The sequence below is a fragment of the Hetaerina americana genome, unplaced genomic scaffold, assembly GCF_022747635.1.
Source record: "Hetaerina americana unplaced genomic scaffold, ioHetAmer1.1.p SCAF_52, whole genome shotgun sequence".
NCBI classification, from domain to species: Eukaryota; Metazoa; Arthropoda; class Insecta; order Odonata; family Calopterygidae; genus Hetaerina; species Hetaerina americana.
The window spans coordinates 899,384-916,957 of NW_027287117.1; the positions used below are offsets into that span (position 1 = coordinate 899,384).

Genomic DNA, 17,574 nt, shown 5'->3' on the forward strand with positions numbered 1-17,574 from the left:
CCTCCTATTAATGCTAAGCTTAGCCTTTATCTATCAGGAAAACTGCATAAGCTTTGTTTTATTTATATATATTTTTAATTGGATTACAGCAGGAAAAATATGTGGAATAGTAAGAGGGTTTATGCACCGTGGTGTGGCACATTTTGTAATGTTAGTTAAGGCATATAAATGGCATGGTGGTAAATCAGTCTCTCCATCAAAAACATACCTTAAACTTTAGGCTACCGTAATAATATAACAATATTCATTCTATGAGGAATTTTGAAGAAATGCTTGTTAAAATATGAATGTATATAAAATTAGATGTACCACGTACATATTTTAATTGATGTTTTTAAAAAGATCAACCAATTTTCCATTGCATAGCAAAAACAATTGGTTAATGCACTCTTATGGTTAAGGTTGTATTGTGCGCTTTATTGGCTTGTCGTCGTTGTAGGGTTTACATGATATGCATAAAAAAATATAACAACTTTTCAAACTTCCGCAACTTTATTGACCCCAGTTTTGGTAATAACATGGAATAGTTGTTCTTCTATAAAAAGCTTTGCCTTAAGAGGCCAACAATTTTTTATTGCGTACACCCAAAATACCATATGATGAGAGATATGTTTTCAAAAGTGCTCACATACAGTTCAACTATAAATCAATTAATACTGAATCAATCTAAATCATTGATCTCTTATTTACAATTAAGTAGAATAAAATCTGTTGTCTCCGGTGTAACCTAATGGAATTTACATGACATATTGAATTGGTTGCGGTAGTTCAGTGGGTAGAGCGTTGGACTGCTGACCGGAGGGTCCCGGGTTCGATTCCCGGGCAAGGCACTCTGGGCACCTGCAGCTCCACCCAAACTAAAGTGATTTTTTGGGTACCAGGTCTTCCTGGGAAATCATAACCGGCACAGGGAATGGATCTGGCCCCCCTACCCTGATGTGTGAATTTCACACGCCGTGTAGGGCTTAGTACTGGGTGAACTCTACCATCACCTACTAAACCGACCTTTGGGGTGATTACTGTGTTTATGGTTTTTTATTGAATTCAAATGAAATTATTGACTTTGCAATTCCACAGACTTACTTTAAAAACACGACCCAGGTTTCGATATTGAACGTCAACATCAGGTTTTGGAAAAAAATTTTCTTCCTCATGGAAGCAAATATCATTGATCTAGGGTGGTAATCTGAACAGCAAAAAATATTTATCTTTTTTTTTTGCTGGTGGGAGTGGGTTTTTTTTAAATTAGCCCAAATTAACACAATTTCTGACTCATTAGCATATTATTCCATTATAATATTGATTCATGCAGCTTTGAAAATGCACATATAATAAAAAGTCAATATCAAGTGGAAGATGGAGATTTTGCAAGAAGTATATTAAAATGTTAGAAACTTGCGGGGCAGTTGAATATTCAAATTATATTGCTCTGCTTCTTTCCCCATGTATTTCCATACTTTGATGTGGTGGAATAAATTGTGTGATAGGATGGCCCCTAGGGGGGAGGGGTGCTGGTGGGAGTGAAAATACTGATGGTGGAGTGACCCCTATCAGATAGGTCAAAGAGTAAGAGCCAGATGAAATGTGTTCCACAAGGTTTCTTTCTTTAGTGAAGCATCAAAGATAAAGACCCGGGCCACTTTCAAGAAAAGGGAAGGCCACTGGAAACCATGCCATTTATTGATGGCAAGCAATGCAACCAAACATAAATGCATGCAGGCCATATTGAATGGCACTGGACCGTTAAAAGGTGTGATGGAGGTAGAAATGTTGAGTAAACAAGGTAGAGGCAGGATATCAATAGTCATTTTGAACTGGATGGAGAAGAGTGAGTAAGTATGGCATATTGTAATGCAGGCTTTATGAGTACTTATTTGCTGTTGTGTTAGGTGGGACTTGTTTAGGTAGCAGAGTCTTTTGATGGTTAGCAATATGCCCATGAGCCAGAGTGAAGGTCCATATATTCAAATACCATCATGGATATGGCCACTTAATGGTCATGTTGAATATCCCAAGTAATGCTAATAGTATTGGTTCTTAAATTTATTGCGCAGCCCTGAATGGAGCTGTTGAAGTATGGTAAAGACAAAAAAATCATCATTGAATGTTTTCAAAGGTATAATACACATATCTTGTTTGAACTTTGATTCAAAGTCTTCCTTTATTAAGTTATTAGTGCCATTCAAACTCTATCTCTGAAGGTGATGTTTTTTCTTGGGAGTTGTATTCTTAACAATGCAAATTAACCTCGATCACTGGAGTACCTACAAACCAATTAATACTACAAGTGGTAACAGAAAATCTTAATTTGGAAAAATTTTTGCCCTTTAGCGTCATTTCACAATAATGCCTCGTATAAGCTTTAACTATTTCTTCACTGCTCTGCAAGATGCTCACTGTTTAAGTTACTCTATGTTGCCGAGCTTATTTTTCTGTGCTAAAACATATTAGCTGTCTTTTCACACCATGAATAATATATTACTATGACTCATGAAAATTAGTTAATCAACTATGATATTTTATATTGCATCTACCTAGAGCATATTCTTATAGTAAATGAGTCAAAATTGAAAGTGTGTTCGAATGGCTTCAAATTCTCATGTTTATGACAGACATGAAAGAGTATTTCAGGGATGTGTCAAACCCACATAATAAGTAATGACTTAGAATTTGAAATGCAGTATCTATGATATAATTTCTGATTAATTGATATAATTACTGGTATTACATGGAGATATGTTGACGAAAATGCATGTTTTGCATTTATAAAATTGCTTAGTAACTAACTAAATGAATATAAAATTGCCTGCAGTAACATGAAGATAACAAAAGCAAGAAAATTATATTCAATAGTCAAATAACTACTCTGTTAGGCTTCAGGTCTAAAAAGACCATTTGGGTAACAATTCAGAATGGAACTCCTATGCAGTTTTGGCTTTTTTTTTCAGTTTCTTGAGGTATTCACTGCACTTTTTATTCTTTTGGTGAATTTTGAGTTTACTAGGAAAAATATAATCCCTCCCACATGCAAGACACTTGGTGGGCTTTTTGGGGTGCGATGGTTTAAGGTGGAATTTGTGGATGTGGCTTCTCAGCCGGCCCTTCCTCATGAAGCTCCTCCCGCAAGCATCACAGACGTACAGTTTCTCTCGCGTGTGCACATTTTCATGCTTTGCCCAGTCTCCATTTGTTTTGAAGGATAAATTGCAGTATCTGCACTTGACGGACTTCACAGGAGCATGCCGCTTCCGGTGCTCCATGAGGTTCCCACGCCGCGAGAACTCCTTGAGGCAGATGTCACATTTGTGCATTTTCAGCATGGTGGCATTCACAATGTGGCCCCTGAAGTACAAAAATCAGTATTAGCCATGACCTCTCCATCAAAGGTGGCAGCTGACAAGGGATTCTTCACGTGCAGATGAATAAGGCATTTAATATACAAGTATACATACATGTACTATTTCATGGGAATTCATGAATGATGGTGGAAAAAAATTGCATGGGAGATGCAAGTCGTTATGTTTTGCCCAGTGAAACCACCTTGCTTAATGTTACCGAAGTAAAATTTGTGAGGGTAGTTTGAAAAATAATCGCAAAGAAAGGACTGCACGTCTGGTTGGTATCATGGCTATTTTCAGTATGCTACAGTTCTCTAGAAGGAAAAACACCAAGTTTCAGGCAGATCATCATATTTACTCTGCGTTTATTGGAAGAGAGTGATTTCCAAAATAAATAGATGAAAGAGAATTTTGTGGGTCAATCAAAAATTATTATATGAAAGGTAAATCACCTAGAGAAACAAATGAGACACACATTCCGAAAAATCTGTAACTTCAATTAGGATTGTATATAAATGATATCAAAATTATCATTGCAGCCATATGAGCACAAGTGATATTGAACATTCTGGATGCCTTGAGGTCACTACTCCAGAAATCAATGGTTTATGTGGCGGTTCATTTGTTTGTGCGATTCAGGGGTGTACCGCGAGGTGTCACCCTGGGCACGACCCACGAGGAGGCATTTTGACCAACGCGGGACCAGTCACGCCTCAACCCCCACCAAGCGTTCATCCCTCTTGTGCACGTTGCGCCCGTGGCATATATCTTACCGTGTTGACCTTAGTCTGTTATCCACAGCACTCAGAATAAATCTGCTGTTCATTCAAACGCTTTATATGTGCTTCATTAGTATTTCCTAGCACCGCCTGCGCTTCCCAGCACTCCCACAGTTAAATCCATGATATGGTAAGGGATTATTATAGAGAGAATGAATATGTGATGTATTGCATCAAAATTCAGACACAGGAAGCTATCCAAATAATGGCACAATTGCTTGAAATCGACCAACTCGCAAAAATAGAAACTTGTATGTTATATATTGCATCAAAATTTGGGCATGAGAAGAAATCCCACAGGATGGGTACCGCAATGGATCACAGTTGACCAAAACTGTGTAGCTTGTTCGAAGACTAGTTTGCAGCTTTTTAATGAAATCCACAGAACTTCAGGTATTATTTCATCACGGTGGATGAAACTTGGACCACTACATGCCAGAGGGCAGGCCCAAGCAATTGGTTACCAGTGCTGAATCTGAACCAAAGAATGAGAAGACTTCCTTAAGCTTAGAAGGTTAGGCAACTTTTTTTAGATCTTCATTGACTATTTGGAAAAGGGGCAAACTATTTTGGAATCATTATCAGACATTTAAAAACTGAGCTGCAAGACAGATGTCCACAATAGCTGAATTCAGACCTTTGGTTAAGTGTGAGCGTGGTCGCACATTGTATTGGTATTGATACAATGACACCATTATCACTGAAAAAAATGGGGATAGAAAAGACATGCATTTAACTTGTCCCAAAGGTCTTGACGGATGGCCGAGAGTCGAAAGTGTCTGCTTGGCATCACGGTGATTCCACATCCCCCCTACAGTCCCACTATTTCCTATTCCCAAAAGTGAAATCCACCATCAATCAAAGGGATGCGCACCAGGGGATGTACTTTGAAGAATTTTGAAGCATTGTAACAATATCTGAAATAAATCTGATTTTACGAAATTTTTCCCCATGCGTTTTATACAAACCATGTATGTCATACAGCAGGTGTCATACATTACCAGAGTCAAATCAATGAAACTTTTTTTTCTACTTATGAGCCGTTTGTAATACTAGGCATGAGTAATGTAATAAAGCGCTCTCTCCCTTTCCACACAGGAGAGGCTGTGCACCACTCACTCACCCTCTGTGCAGCGCCACATTAGTCCCCAGCCGAAACGTCTTTGGGCAGAGACCACAGGCCAGCGGTCTCTCACCGGTGTGGCTGGCCCTGTGCTGGTTCAGCTGACCACGGACACGAAACGTCTTGGGGCACTTGTCGCAGCCATAGGGCTTCTCACCCGTGTGCAGCCGTTTGTGCCGCACTAGGTCGGACTTGCAGTAGAAGGCCCTGGTGCACTCGTCGCACTGGTAAGGTCTGGTCCCAGTGTGGATGTACATGTGCGTGCGGTAGCAGAAGTCCCTCGCAAAGGTCATCCCGCAGTGGTTGCAAACGTAGGGGCGCTCACCCGTGTGCACAGAGCGGATGTGCGCCAGGAGGCCATCCTTGCGGGCAAAGGACTTGGTGCACATGGTGCACTGCTGCCTGGGAAGGGGACCCAAGTGAGTCAGCTGGTGCTTCCTGTGGTTGGAGTGGTGGAAGAAGACCCTGGGGCAGTAGGCACAGCTGTAGCGTGCATCATCAGGGTGCAGCTGGAGCCGGTGCAGAGCCAGGGCGCGAGGGCTCTCCTGCTTGCACTTGCATATTGAGCACCAGTGCTTCACCTTCTCTTTCGTTGTCCTGACGACTCTGGTGGTCCTCCTCTGCCCCTTTCTCCTCTTCCGTGGGGGAGTCGCCAGGGCGTGACCCTCGTCTCCTGCACCCTTTAGCAAAAAGAAGTTGCCGTGTCAGCTCTTACCATTTGATTGGAATCCTCTCCCAGGGAAGTGACAAGCCTCAAGCGTTGGTTGGGCACCATTTATTTTTAGAGCAATGAGTTCGTCAGGGAGTGATTCTGGCGATGAAGATTATGTTCCCTCTGACTGTGGCAGCCAGCCCCCTTCTGAAGTGGAGTCGGACGGGGACGAGGAGGACTTGGATGCTATTGCGGAGGACACTGTGAAGAGCGGGCCCAAAGGTAAGGGCAGGAGAAGGGCGAGGGATGACCCTTCTGAATCACCCAAAGAGCAAGAAGAGGAGAAGGAAGATGTTAAACAAAAATCTGATTCTCTGTGGAGTGACTTTTTGAAAGATGTGTCCAGTGATGGAGGCAGCTCAAAGGGGAACTGTGTTCCTGAAAAAAATCAAGGGAAAGTAGAGAAAAAAACAATAACCCAGGTCTACGAATTTGCCGGGGAGAAAGTTACTGTCTCGAAGGAAGTCACTGCAGAAGCACCCAGTAAGGTGAGGAAAATTTCCTCAGGGTCAGCCAAAAATTGTGACGACGTGATTGCAGAAGAAAATACTTCATTGTTTGAAGAGGGCAAAGTCAGTGATGTCAACGAGGGCAAAATTGAAACCCCCTTGAGTGGTGTGTCCAAACAATCGGCACTAGGTCTCTCTGACAAAAGCCGTGTCATTGGAAAACCAATCACAGTTCGGTCAGGCGCAAGCAGTTTAGGTTCAGCCCTGGATAAATTAGGGAAAAAAAATAGATTGTCAACTTTGGAGAAGTCAAAGTTGGATTGGGAAAGTTACAAGAACAAAGAAGGAATAAGTGAAGAAATAAGTGCTCACAACAAGGGAAAATCAGGTTATTTAGATAAGCGAGATTTCTTAGAGAAAACTGATCTGAAGCAATATGAACTGGAAAAGCAGTTTCGAAACTCACAAAGGAGGAAATTGTAAGATTAAAATTTCTTTTTTGATCCTTAGAGCTGTGATTTCAACTTCCTGATAATTAATGTGTGATGTTTTTAATGACCTTTGTCTCTTGTCATTCATTTCCAAGATACATAAGATGTTAACATGCATTCCTCTCTTGATGGGACTGGAAATTCCAGCATCAGCATAATGTCAGTTCCTACACTATTTTCAGATTCTAATTTATTTTTTTAAGATCAGCTTGTGGTTGTTCCCTTAAAGCTGGGTCGAAGGTTGTAAAATGGATTTTGATGGCCTCATTATTGTATGCACTGAAGATGTGTAAAGGGGTGTTTTTATTCAAATTCGGCAAATGCATTGTTCCATAAGTATTGTAAAATGACCATGATAATGCAATTTCAAGCTTCCAGATCTTCATTGCCAGGGATTGCACTTCTTGATGCTTTCCTCTTAAGCTTTGTATTATTGCCAAGTAAGATGTCTTATAAGATACATAAGGCTCATGGATTTGGCCTAGTATTTAGACCAACTTTATTTGATAAAATGGAAATGTTAGCTTAAAACACTTTTGTCAATTGTGAGGCACACTTATGCATAATAAATTGCAGCTAAATGTTTATGCTAATGGAATTTTAGTTCCATAAGAATTAAATAAATGAGATAAAAAGTAAAGTAGTGTTTGGATTTGAAAAATGAGTGCATATTGGGAAAACCCATTATCTCCACAATATGGCCCAAGGGCTCTTTAAGAGACTCAATGGCTGCCATTCTGACTGAACCAATAATTTTGCAACTAGGCAATGTAGAGACTGCAATTAATTCTGAATGAGGAAAGAGCAATCCTAAGTCATGATACCATTGCCTGGTTGCACTAATTATTGAGCTGCCACAAAACAAGATCCTGAGAATTGTGTTGAAAACTTTGGGGTCACAGCATACTGTTTTGGATTTAAGTGGAGTAAGTATGGGCATAGAAATAGGGTCAGGATATTTTTGGGGGAGGTGCAGAAAGATAGGGATGTAGATATATAAGAGTGGATGATAGGATAATATTAGCAACATTACTTTCAGAAGAAAAAGCAATGAATATACTAATGAGCTCCTCTGCACCACAAGCAAAAAAAAGAAAATGGTGGGGCCATCCATTGTACGTGTGGCTCTTGTCTAAACAATATATCATTGTCTGCTTTCATTGCAATTTTCAATAATATGTATCACTCTTAATGTGCATGTCTGAGTAAATTAAGTTTCGAGGTGATTACTGAAGCTAAATGGGTGTGTAGGATCTGCCTAACATGCCTAGGTGATGATAATAATAATAATGTTTAGTGGTTCCTGTAAGACATGTTTGCAACAAGCTGCCCATTTTTGCAATCTAAAGAGGTGCATGGAATGACATGAGTGTCCCCACACAGCAATGCTATACTTCAGTCGACTATGAATAAATGCACAATAGACTGAGAGCACCATACCATCGTCAAGCAGGGTCACAATGTTTCTCAGGAGGTAACAACCTGTACCAACTTTAGGGCATAGTTGACCAACATTAACTTCCCAGGATAGACACAGATGACACAATAATCCTTAAAAAGAGGAGGGGGTGTAATTATTCTTTGGTAGAAATGAAGCAAAAAAAAAGAAAAATGAAACATGAATGAGGTCCCACTGACGTTCAATGTACCCTCGAACTAAACGTAGATTCTAATGGTACAAAAAGTGTAATCGTTAAAACTTATAGACATGAGAAAAAACTGTAGTGTTACTGTCTTGCTGTGTGTCTCTTTTAGCTTTAAAAAGGAAAAACTGCCAGCAGTTGTGTTTTTGTACGTTTATCCTAAGGGCTGGATGGATACAAGGGGAATGAATCTGTGGATGGACAGCATTTGGTCGTCTTGAAACCTGCCTTACGAGTAAGGGGTATTTCAGGATTGCAGAACAGAAGCTGTAACAAACAAAACGAGCCTCCATCTTGGTGTCTTAACGTCCCTACACTCAGTGCACATCCTGCTATGGCAGTGTGTGTAGACTGTGGTTCTTCTACTCTGCACACTGCTAACTGTTAAAATGTGCACTGCAATAGAGAATCTGGAGAGTTGTGAAATGCGATCTGTGATTAGGTTTTTACACGCAAAAAAACTATGAGCCACTTGATAGTGAGAGGCAACTTTGTGAAGTGTATGGAGACGGAATAATAAGGGAAGGCAGAGTGAGGCAGTGGTGCATTCAGTTTAAAAACGGAGACACCACTGATCACGACAAGGACACCGTAGTGGTCAGCTTAGCCTTGTGATAAATGAGCTGATGGCTGGCCAGTTCTTGGATATCAAGGGCATTTGTCCATTCACTCTTAAAATAACAACACCACAACACACACTGTACAACACTCTCACTCTTTACTTAGTCAGTGCATAGCATGAGTGTCAGCAGCTTTAAAACTTATTGCCAGTAATAACCTATTCACTCAATGGATTTTATATCTGGAGGGATTTCTAATTGACCTGTCCATTTTCACTTGCCATTCTAAACAAACAGAAAGCCGTGAAACCTTTGTCATACCTGTTAGTTTTGTGACAAAGTTTGGTGAAATCTACAAATTTTACTAATTTCACTAGACTAGGCTAGTACATTTGAATTTATTCCTCTTTTTTTCTCTGATTCAATCCTGTAAATGCTAGTTATTCAATTAATTTATACGACTCAAAATTAAGAATACATCTTTGGAGAAATTTAAGGTATTCATGGAAATGTTAACAATGATGTGGTTTACATTAATTAGTCTTGGATGATATTGAGTAAGTGATCCTCAAGTACATATTTCACCAATAATGACAATAAAATGATTTAAAAATACATTCTTGTACATGACATTAGACAGAAATAGTATTAGGGCACACCCTCCGAAGGCATTTTCCCACATAGACTCCAATCTTGTCATTTTTCTGGAGACATGAAATCGTCACTTAACAGGTTGAGGGGCAAATCAACACCCCTGGCCTTTTAGAATTAATAAACTCGTGTATCGAATTTCAGATTATGAAATCCCTCAAGTTAAACACACATTTAAATACTTTCCATTGCTTAAAATACATACAATGCAAGAGTACCACTCTTTCAAAAAAATTGACTTCTCTCAAACTGCAACTGAACAGGGAGATGATATCAAATGGATAGTCCCAGATCGAGGTAGGCTCACAAATTCATCCACCTGAAATAGTCTAAACCTCAAGAGTCTAACGAAGATGCCAATATGAAACCATGTCCTCAAGAGAGGTCAACGAGCTCCAATGATGAGAGCTTTATCATACAACACAAGAACTGGAAGAAAAATAATTTCTTCACCATAGGATAAAGTGAGATGATCATTCAGGTGGTCTCCTAGCAGCTAAGAGAATGGCTTACATGTATGTCAGTCATTAAGCCAAAACCACTATAAAAGGTGAGGTAATTGAATATGTTAAAAAAGTAATTTCAATGTTTTGAGCATGAATCTTGCAATAAACTAAGGGGAAAAGTACCAAAGGTGCCTTTAAGATTGGCATTGCCTATGCCGATTACAACAAACTTGTAAACCAACTCCTGTGGCAAACTTCAGGAGATGCTATAGCAGTAACTTTTAAGTAACAGAGGATACCTTGGTAGCTTAACAGGCTGAAGCACTTGACCGGACATCGAGGGGACTGGGTTTGAGTCCCCATCGAGGCGAATGATTTTTACGCTTTGAAATTTCTGCATTTCAATAAAAGTAGTAGTATCTTTAATCTTACCAATAATAGCACCTCAAACTTGCTACACAATGTACACAATCTAAAATGAATGTTCTCCAACTATTTCTTATTGATCACCAGCCTGATGTTGCTTGTATATGTGAATACTGGCTGCGCCCCGACGAAATTAAAATTGCCAGCATCGATGGTTTTTACATGGTCTCACACTTACATAGATCAGAACACAAAAATGCATGTGCTGATTTTTATGTTCAGAAAAATCACCTCAAAGTACAAAATTCATCGTGAAAACCTGAGCAGGGAACTTGATCTGGAGTGCTGATGGGTGAGGCATTGATATTTGATGATGTGAATTGAACTATTGAATGTGTATACAGGTAACCTCACTGCAACTTTTCTGTCTTTGTGAACCTTTTTCCCAGACACTACATATTTATACTAGGAATTTGTTGAATACCATTATCTGTGGTGACTTTCATGTTGAGTTTGGTTATTTTTCTGCGCAGAGAAATCAATTATTGGTCACTCTAATGACTTAAAATTGTCTTTTTCCATAAACGTACCTACAAGGGTTACTGGTTCCTCCTCATCAATCATTGACAACATACCCTCCCTCACTGTAGCCAATAAAATATTGATACCCACTGTTCTGACCATAAAGCTCAGTTTTTGAATTTTTCTCCTTTCAATGCTGACTTCAGCACAATGCATAGTGGAATCTAATACAAGGGCTTTTAATCACTTCCAGCTCTATCACATTTTCAATGATTACTCGGAGAGCAATCCTGGAATTCCATATTTACAAACAATATTTTTGATACTAAATTCAACAACTTCCATGACATTTTATTGCACCACTTCAATGTAAGTTTCCCTTTGATACCTGAAAAAACTGCGGCCCCCCAGAAAACAAACTGTCAATGGGCGACTCAAGATATGAGAGCTTCTTCTGCTAATCTAAAACAAGTCTTCAATAATCTGAAATCAAATCGCTCTGTCCCACTGAGATCATATTATAAGCCCATCAAAAAGAAATATAATAACTTGGTGATGCAGAATAAAAGAAACTATAAAATGCATGTCATAAATTCCACTTAAGTTTTTTTAACAATCGAAAGGACATTTTTTTCTGGTTTTTTAGGCATTTTATTAGAGTAGATTCACAGGTTTCCAAAAATACAGAAATATCATAGAGCAAACAGCAGAATGGATTCTTTCAGAAAGCTGAACCAAGCACATAGCCAGCAGAATAAAAACAAATTACTGGAAAAAGATGAATTTTAATAAATGATTGTGTTGTAAATATGGATTCATATTCCCTGTACGATACCAATTAAAATTGTGTAGTGTAGATAGTCAATGACTTCTTTGTTGCATTGTAAAATTACTTATTTGCTCTTGCCTTAAAGTAGAATATGGAATTCTCAGGGGTTGTGAATGTGAGGGAAACAATAATGAGAAAGTAAAAAAAACCATAAACACAGTAATCAACCCGAAGGTCGGTTTGGTAGGTGATTTGGTAGAGTTCACCCAGTACTAAGCCCGACGGCGTGTGAAATTCACACATCAGGGTAGGGGGGCCAGTTCCTTTCCCTGTGCCGGTTATGGTTTCCCAGGAAGACCTGGTAACCGAAAAATCACATAGCTGCAGGCGCCCAGAGTGGGTACGGATACAAAAATATTTAAATTAAAATGTTAAATAATATGCCAGCTTCTTTTTGTAAAATTAAAATCTGTTATGAAAGCCCAGGTATTTTCAAAATCGTAAAAGAAAGAAACTAGTTGAACAGAAAGAGGATAAAGGAAATTCTGGGGTAGCTCTTAGGAAATAAGACTAAGTTCAAAATGTAGTGTAGAGAGTTTAATAAATGCAATGATGTAACCTTCCTAAAAAAGGACCCCACAATCAACTTCCAGTATATTTGCAAAAGTTTTTTAGCATCCCGTGATCTAACAATGCATTGTAAGGAAATATATCGGATAATCTGGATTACGGATCACTGTATTTCCATTCTTTATTTTTACAAATCGAGTTCGCATTCCCGGTTGCTTCGGGAGTTTTTAGATTCTGAGGGTTACCACCTCCAAAAGGTTTCTAATTGTGACAGGTTGGGTCTCTTCTGGAAGATGATTGAAGATTTGCCAAAGCAAACCTATATTTGTACACGTTACAGTAGAAGAGAATGCATTGCCTAGCCACAAGCCAATGAAAGGCTGTCTCATGCCACTATTTTGCACAAATGCAAGCAAGGATTTGAAACTCAAACCCCTGCTTGTTTACCATTCAGAAACTCCACAAACCATCAGTGTTTAGTCCAAACCAGCAAGCTAAATGAGATATGGAGGTCACGGGAAACTTTTGCATCATAATAAGCCTATGAGGCATTGCCCTAATAAGACAGTGGCGATATGCACCAAAAATTTATTGCACAATTTGTTGCAATAAATGTTGAGAATTCATTCGCACCATCAAGAACTTTGAAGTCAATAAAAACGAGACGTGCTGGTGAGCTTTGATGTGGTCTCTCTGTTCACGAATACACCTATTGATGACTGTATGCTACTCAATAAAGAATCACCTCGGAGGGATTAACAAAGGATTTCCCGGACCTTGCAGAATTCTGCCTTAGGAACTCATACTTCCTTTGGAATGATAAGTACTTTCAGCAGAAGGAAGGTACAGCCATGGGATCACTTCTCTCTCCTGTAGTAGCTCACATTTTCATGGAGAATTTCAAGCAGAAGGCAATAGAGACTTATATTGATAGAAATGAGCTCTTATGGCTAGTAATATTGAATGAATGTAAAACTCCAATAGCCGTAAACAGTTTACCTTTCTAAACAAAGTACAAATGAAATTAGTTGGCTAGCGCCACAAGTCAAGAAGGGGTAAAAGGTAAAGGGATGAAATACGAATGCGCGTATTTTGGCCAAGACTATATATTCTTCGGATTGCCCTTGCCCTTTCTCACTTTGACTTGTGTTGTCGTGACGACTACCCTTCAGTACGCTGAAGAGGGCTACTTTGTGGCCAAAATTCGCGTATAGTATTCGTATTCACCTTTCTTATCCCTTTCCTTTTTACCTTTTACCCCATCCTTGACTTGTGGTGCTAGCCAACTAATTTAATTTGTACTTTGTTTAGAAAGGTAAACTGTTTACGGCTATTGGAGTTTTACATTCATTCAATAGAGACTCACCCAAAGAAACTATCTCTTTGGATCCAATATGTTGATGACACCGTTGTCATCTGGCCACACGGGAAGGAAGAACTAGAATTATTCCTGAAACATCTAAATCTGCAAAATAAAACCATAAAATTCACAATGGAAATTGAACAGAATAGTGGAAAAGAAAAACCGACGACATCTGCTACCATCCAGTATGTCACTGGAATGGCTGAAAAGATAAGTAACCTCCTACGGAATAGTAATATAACAAATAGGTTCTCCAAAGCAAGAAAAATCAGCGATATCATCTCTAAGCCTAAGGAACAAATCCCCAATCTCATGTACAAAGGTGTATATGAGATCAGGTGCACATGTGGGAAGTCCTATATCAGCCAAACAGGAATGTCCTTCAGAAGCAGAACCAAGGAGCATCAAAGGGCCACAGAGAGAAAACAGTTCCGTCTCTCGGCAATTTCCGAGCATGGGTGGTCGGAACCCGGACACATGATTAAGCTTGACCATGCTAAAGTGCTGGCAAGAGAGAGGCATTATTTTCCAAGACTCATGAGAGAAGCAGTAGATATTATGAAGAATCCCAACAATTTCAACCGAGAGGATGGCTACACCTTGACTTCCACTTGGAAACGGGTGATTCATATACGCCTCAAAGAGAGAGCAAATCAGAGAGCTCCAAGCCAATCAGCGTCTTGTGACCAAACCCCAATGCAGATCACTTCGACCTGAAGACGCCTCCAGGACTGGGGATGAAACAGTTGTCCATCAACACACCTACACAACCGTAATTCCTTGAAGCAGCATGGATCCTTCATCAAAGCCATTTCCAAGTTGATGTCCAATGCTGATGTGCATAGGCACAACACGAGAGGTTGTAATGACTTGAGGATAACTGCCACAACTCATCCATGTTAACTAAGAACCCTTGTTATGCTGGTGTCAAGTTCTTGAAAGCATTACCAAGAAAACTAAGGGAAAAAGAAACTTTGTTGTAATTTAAATCTTTACTTCATCAGTTCCTCTGCAAACATCAATTCTTTACTGTGGATGAATTCATGGCCCTCTCTGTCAATAAATAATTTGTAATGAATTGCTTTTGTCTCCAATATTTGCAATAAATATGACATTTTCCATACATGTCTTTCAGAAAAAATAAACATCACTATTGCTATATTTCGAAAAGTAATATACTACTGACTACTGGCCTAACAATCATAGTAATATCATTTTCATTATAAGGTCTTCACTTCAAATGTTCATCAAGTGCATAATATTTTTCATGTATACTCATTATACAATGATATTTCATTTGTGAGCATTCATTATACAATGATATTTCATTTGTGAGCATTATACTGTAATACTTCTACAACATAATCTACACTAATGGCCAAATCCCTAAAAATTAATAAATTATAAGGTGTGCCACAAGACCAGTTGCTAAGGGATTTCAACAATATCAGTGGTTTAGTTGAAGGGATCCTTGGTTATGTGGAAAAATCGAAGGGCACACACATTTTGTAAGCTTTTGCAATAAAAGATGGATGAGAGGCTGAACATATTGATATTGCGACATTTACATACACATGGCCACCACCGAGGGTGGTCATTTATTCAATTTTATTCGTTTAATGTTCTTTTCTCTTGTAAATAGAAAAAGGGTGAAAATATTTTATGGTAATAGTTACTGACATTGGGAAAAAGCACCAATATGTATTCTACACAAAAAAACTTGTTGCCAAATCTCCGATCTTTTTTGTCACTTATGCCAGAAGTACCAGATCTTGATATCCCAGTATTGTTTGTGAATACTGAAGAGAAAGGGGCATAAATGAAGTCTATCCACTGATTCAAGTAGGAATGTGAATAGAATTAGCTGTCATGAGTAACCAAGAGATTAGTACTTAGGTTTAGCATGGAGTTAACTGAAATAATTTCAAATTTGATGAAAACCTTGATGTTAACATACTGCCGGCCAAAATTTTCAAACATTTAAGCAATTTAATAGTATTCACTTAGAGAAGAATGACTTAATACATAAAACAATTAGAGATAACTCTATGGAAGTCAAACTTACTAAATCTTCCTCATCCTCTTCTTGTTTTATATTCACGGGCTGATCCTGGCTTATAGTCTCTGACCAAGAAAATTCATTGTACTCATCAATGCTTAGCACTTCCTCTTTAACAATCGAAAGGTCAATGTCCATGGGACTCTCCCCAGGGCCATCACTTTCATTTACTTCTCTCATTGCTGGTGAAGGCAAAGGACTGCTCCTAAGAACCGTTAGATGAAATGTAAACTTCATAGGAACAGCTGTTCTAAATTTGTGCAAATAGAAAATTGGAAGCGAACTTACGATTATCTTGCCATGACATAATTTTTCCTCGTCATAACATGTACATACTTCCTTTTTAGTACATAAGCTGAAATACAGGAGACTTCAAATATTTCTCACATCTCCAATCGGAGTCACTCAAGAAATTGGAAGGAATCCCTAGAAATTAGAGTGGAATCATTTATGACACAATTGTGCAAGATGGTTAGTGGGTTGGCGGTTAATGATGGAGCTTGGCTGAAAACTTGTTATATACTTTCAGAGAGCGGCCAAAAGATACATCAATTAATCCGCACCGGAGATCAGTAACTAGGAGAATAGTCGCGGAAAAGTATATGAAATTGAAAGCTGCTATAAGTCTCATATTGTTATGCGACTTTACTTAAGAATTGTAACATGAAAATATTATTGGCATTAATCACTTCACTATCACTTCCAAGTCAACGCTGTTGAAATTTGGTACACACACTAAAATCGAGAAAGACCACCTGTTAATCAGGGAAAAAGGTCACGTAATGAATCGTTTCCATAGTATGAATACGCAAGATATCAGAAGAGTAACATCTGTCCATTTAACAAAGCTAATTTTTTTTACCACTCACTAAGCACCTTAATTCCATCAAAATATAAATGTTTGCTATACAACAAAGAACTTTCTCCAAAGCAAACCATGCACACTCGTTGCAAATTCCCGATGGAATGACCTAACCTAACAATATCAACAAACATACCTATATTATCTATACATCAATATCACGGTTCTCCCACTTTCCGGTACAAACCTGTGACCCTCTACAATTTTTTAAAACCCATTCACAGATGGCGCTGCCTTTCATCGCAAGTGTGATAGTTAAGGCCTTGGTTGATAGACTGCGCTAACAACACATTGTAGCAACGCCGTTTGAATACAATCATTTACATTTTATGCTCTTATTAAGTAATCTACCGGTTAAGATAGATTTTGGATGGATACAACAACCAAAAAAACATTTCTCCTTACAAAACACAACCCAAAATTCTACTCATAACAAGCCCCTCTTCAATCCTCACATACTTCCTTCCTCTCTGTAGTCCATCAAAAATTCCTGCCATTCTCCCATCTATATCAGCCTTTAACATCCCACAGCCGATCAATACCCCCTTCATCCATTTTTTCTCCCTCCTTAGGATATCTTCTAACAAACCCATCTCCTCGCCCACCAAACCTAACCCTTTCTCATTTGTTTTCCATTCTGTCCACTTCACCTTATCCATCCTTCTCCACACCACATTTCAAAAGCCACCAATCTATGTATATCATCCTGATTCAGTGACCATGTTTCCATTCCATACATAACTATGCTCCATGTAAAAGTTTTGATGAAGCGTTTCTTAACATCCCCATCATCAACTTCATCCTTATGAAAGGCTCTTTGCCTAGTACCAATCTTTACCTCGCACCCCTTCTACTTTGTCCATTTGTTGAA

General features: G+C 38.8%; 2 protein-coding genes across 3 annotated transcripts; one reads left to right on the top strand and one right to left on the bottom strand.

Annotated features, from left to right (window-relative positions):
* Positions 1–483: 483 nt before the first annotated feature.
* LOC139694674 (zinc finger protein 28-like) lies at positions 484–16,889 on the bottom strand. 2 transcript variants are annotated; one of them, XM_071593171.1, is made up of 5 exons: positions 16,840–16,889; positions 16,130–16,267; positions 15,848–16,046; positions 5,241–5,920; positions 484–3,342 (listed from the first exon to the last, which is right to left on the bottom strand). In XM_071593171.1, exons 3-5 carry the CDS (start codon positions 16,019–16,021, stop codon positions 2,922–2,924), a joined length of 1,275 nt encoding a protein of 424 aa, XP_071449272.1. In that variant the 5' UTR covers positions 16,022–16,046; positions 16,130–16,267; positions 16,840–16,889; the 3' UTR covers positions 484–2,921. The 2 variants fall into 2 exon arrangements, with proteins under 2 accessions (XP_071449272.1, XP_071449271.1); XM_071593170.1 differs by lacking the exon at positions 16,840–16,889 and adding an exon at positions 16,365–16,806.
* On the top strand, positions 5,914–7,460 carry Yeti (yeti). The gene has a single exon (XM_071593172.1). The coding sequence runs from the start codon at positions 6,030–6,032 to the stop codon at positions 6,882–6,884; it is 855 nt and encodes a 284-aa protein (XP_071449273.1). The 5' UTR covers positions 5,914–6,029; the 3' UTR covers positions 6,885–7,460.
* Positions 16,890–17,574: the final 685 nt, after the last annotated feature.

Coding starts and splice junctions, on each gene's coding strand:
- Yeti (XM_071593172.1), top strand. CDS start 6,030: ATGAGTTCGTCAGGGAGTGATTCTGGCGATGAAGATTATGTTCCCTCT.
- LOC139694674 (XM_071593171.1), bottom strand. CDS start 16,021: ATGAGAGAAGTAAATGAAAGTGATGGCCCTGGGGAGAGTCCCATGGAC. Junction 5,921..15,847: donor AAGAGGATGAGGAAGATTTA/GTAAGTTTGACT, acceptor TTTTTGCTAAAG/GGTGCAGGAGACGAGGGTCA. Junction 3,343..5,240: donor AATGTGGCGCTGCACAGAGG/GTGAGTGAGTGG, acceptor TTTGTACTTCAG/GGGCCACATTGTGAATGCCA.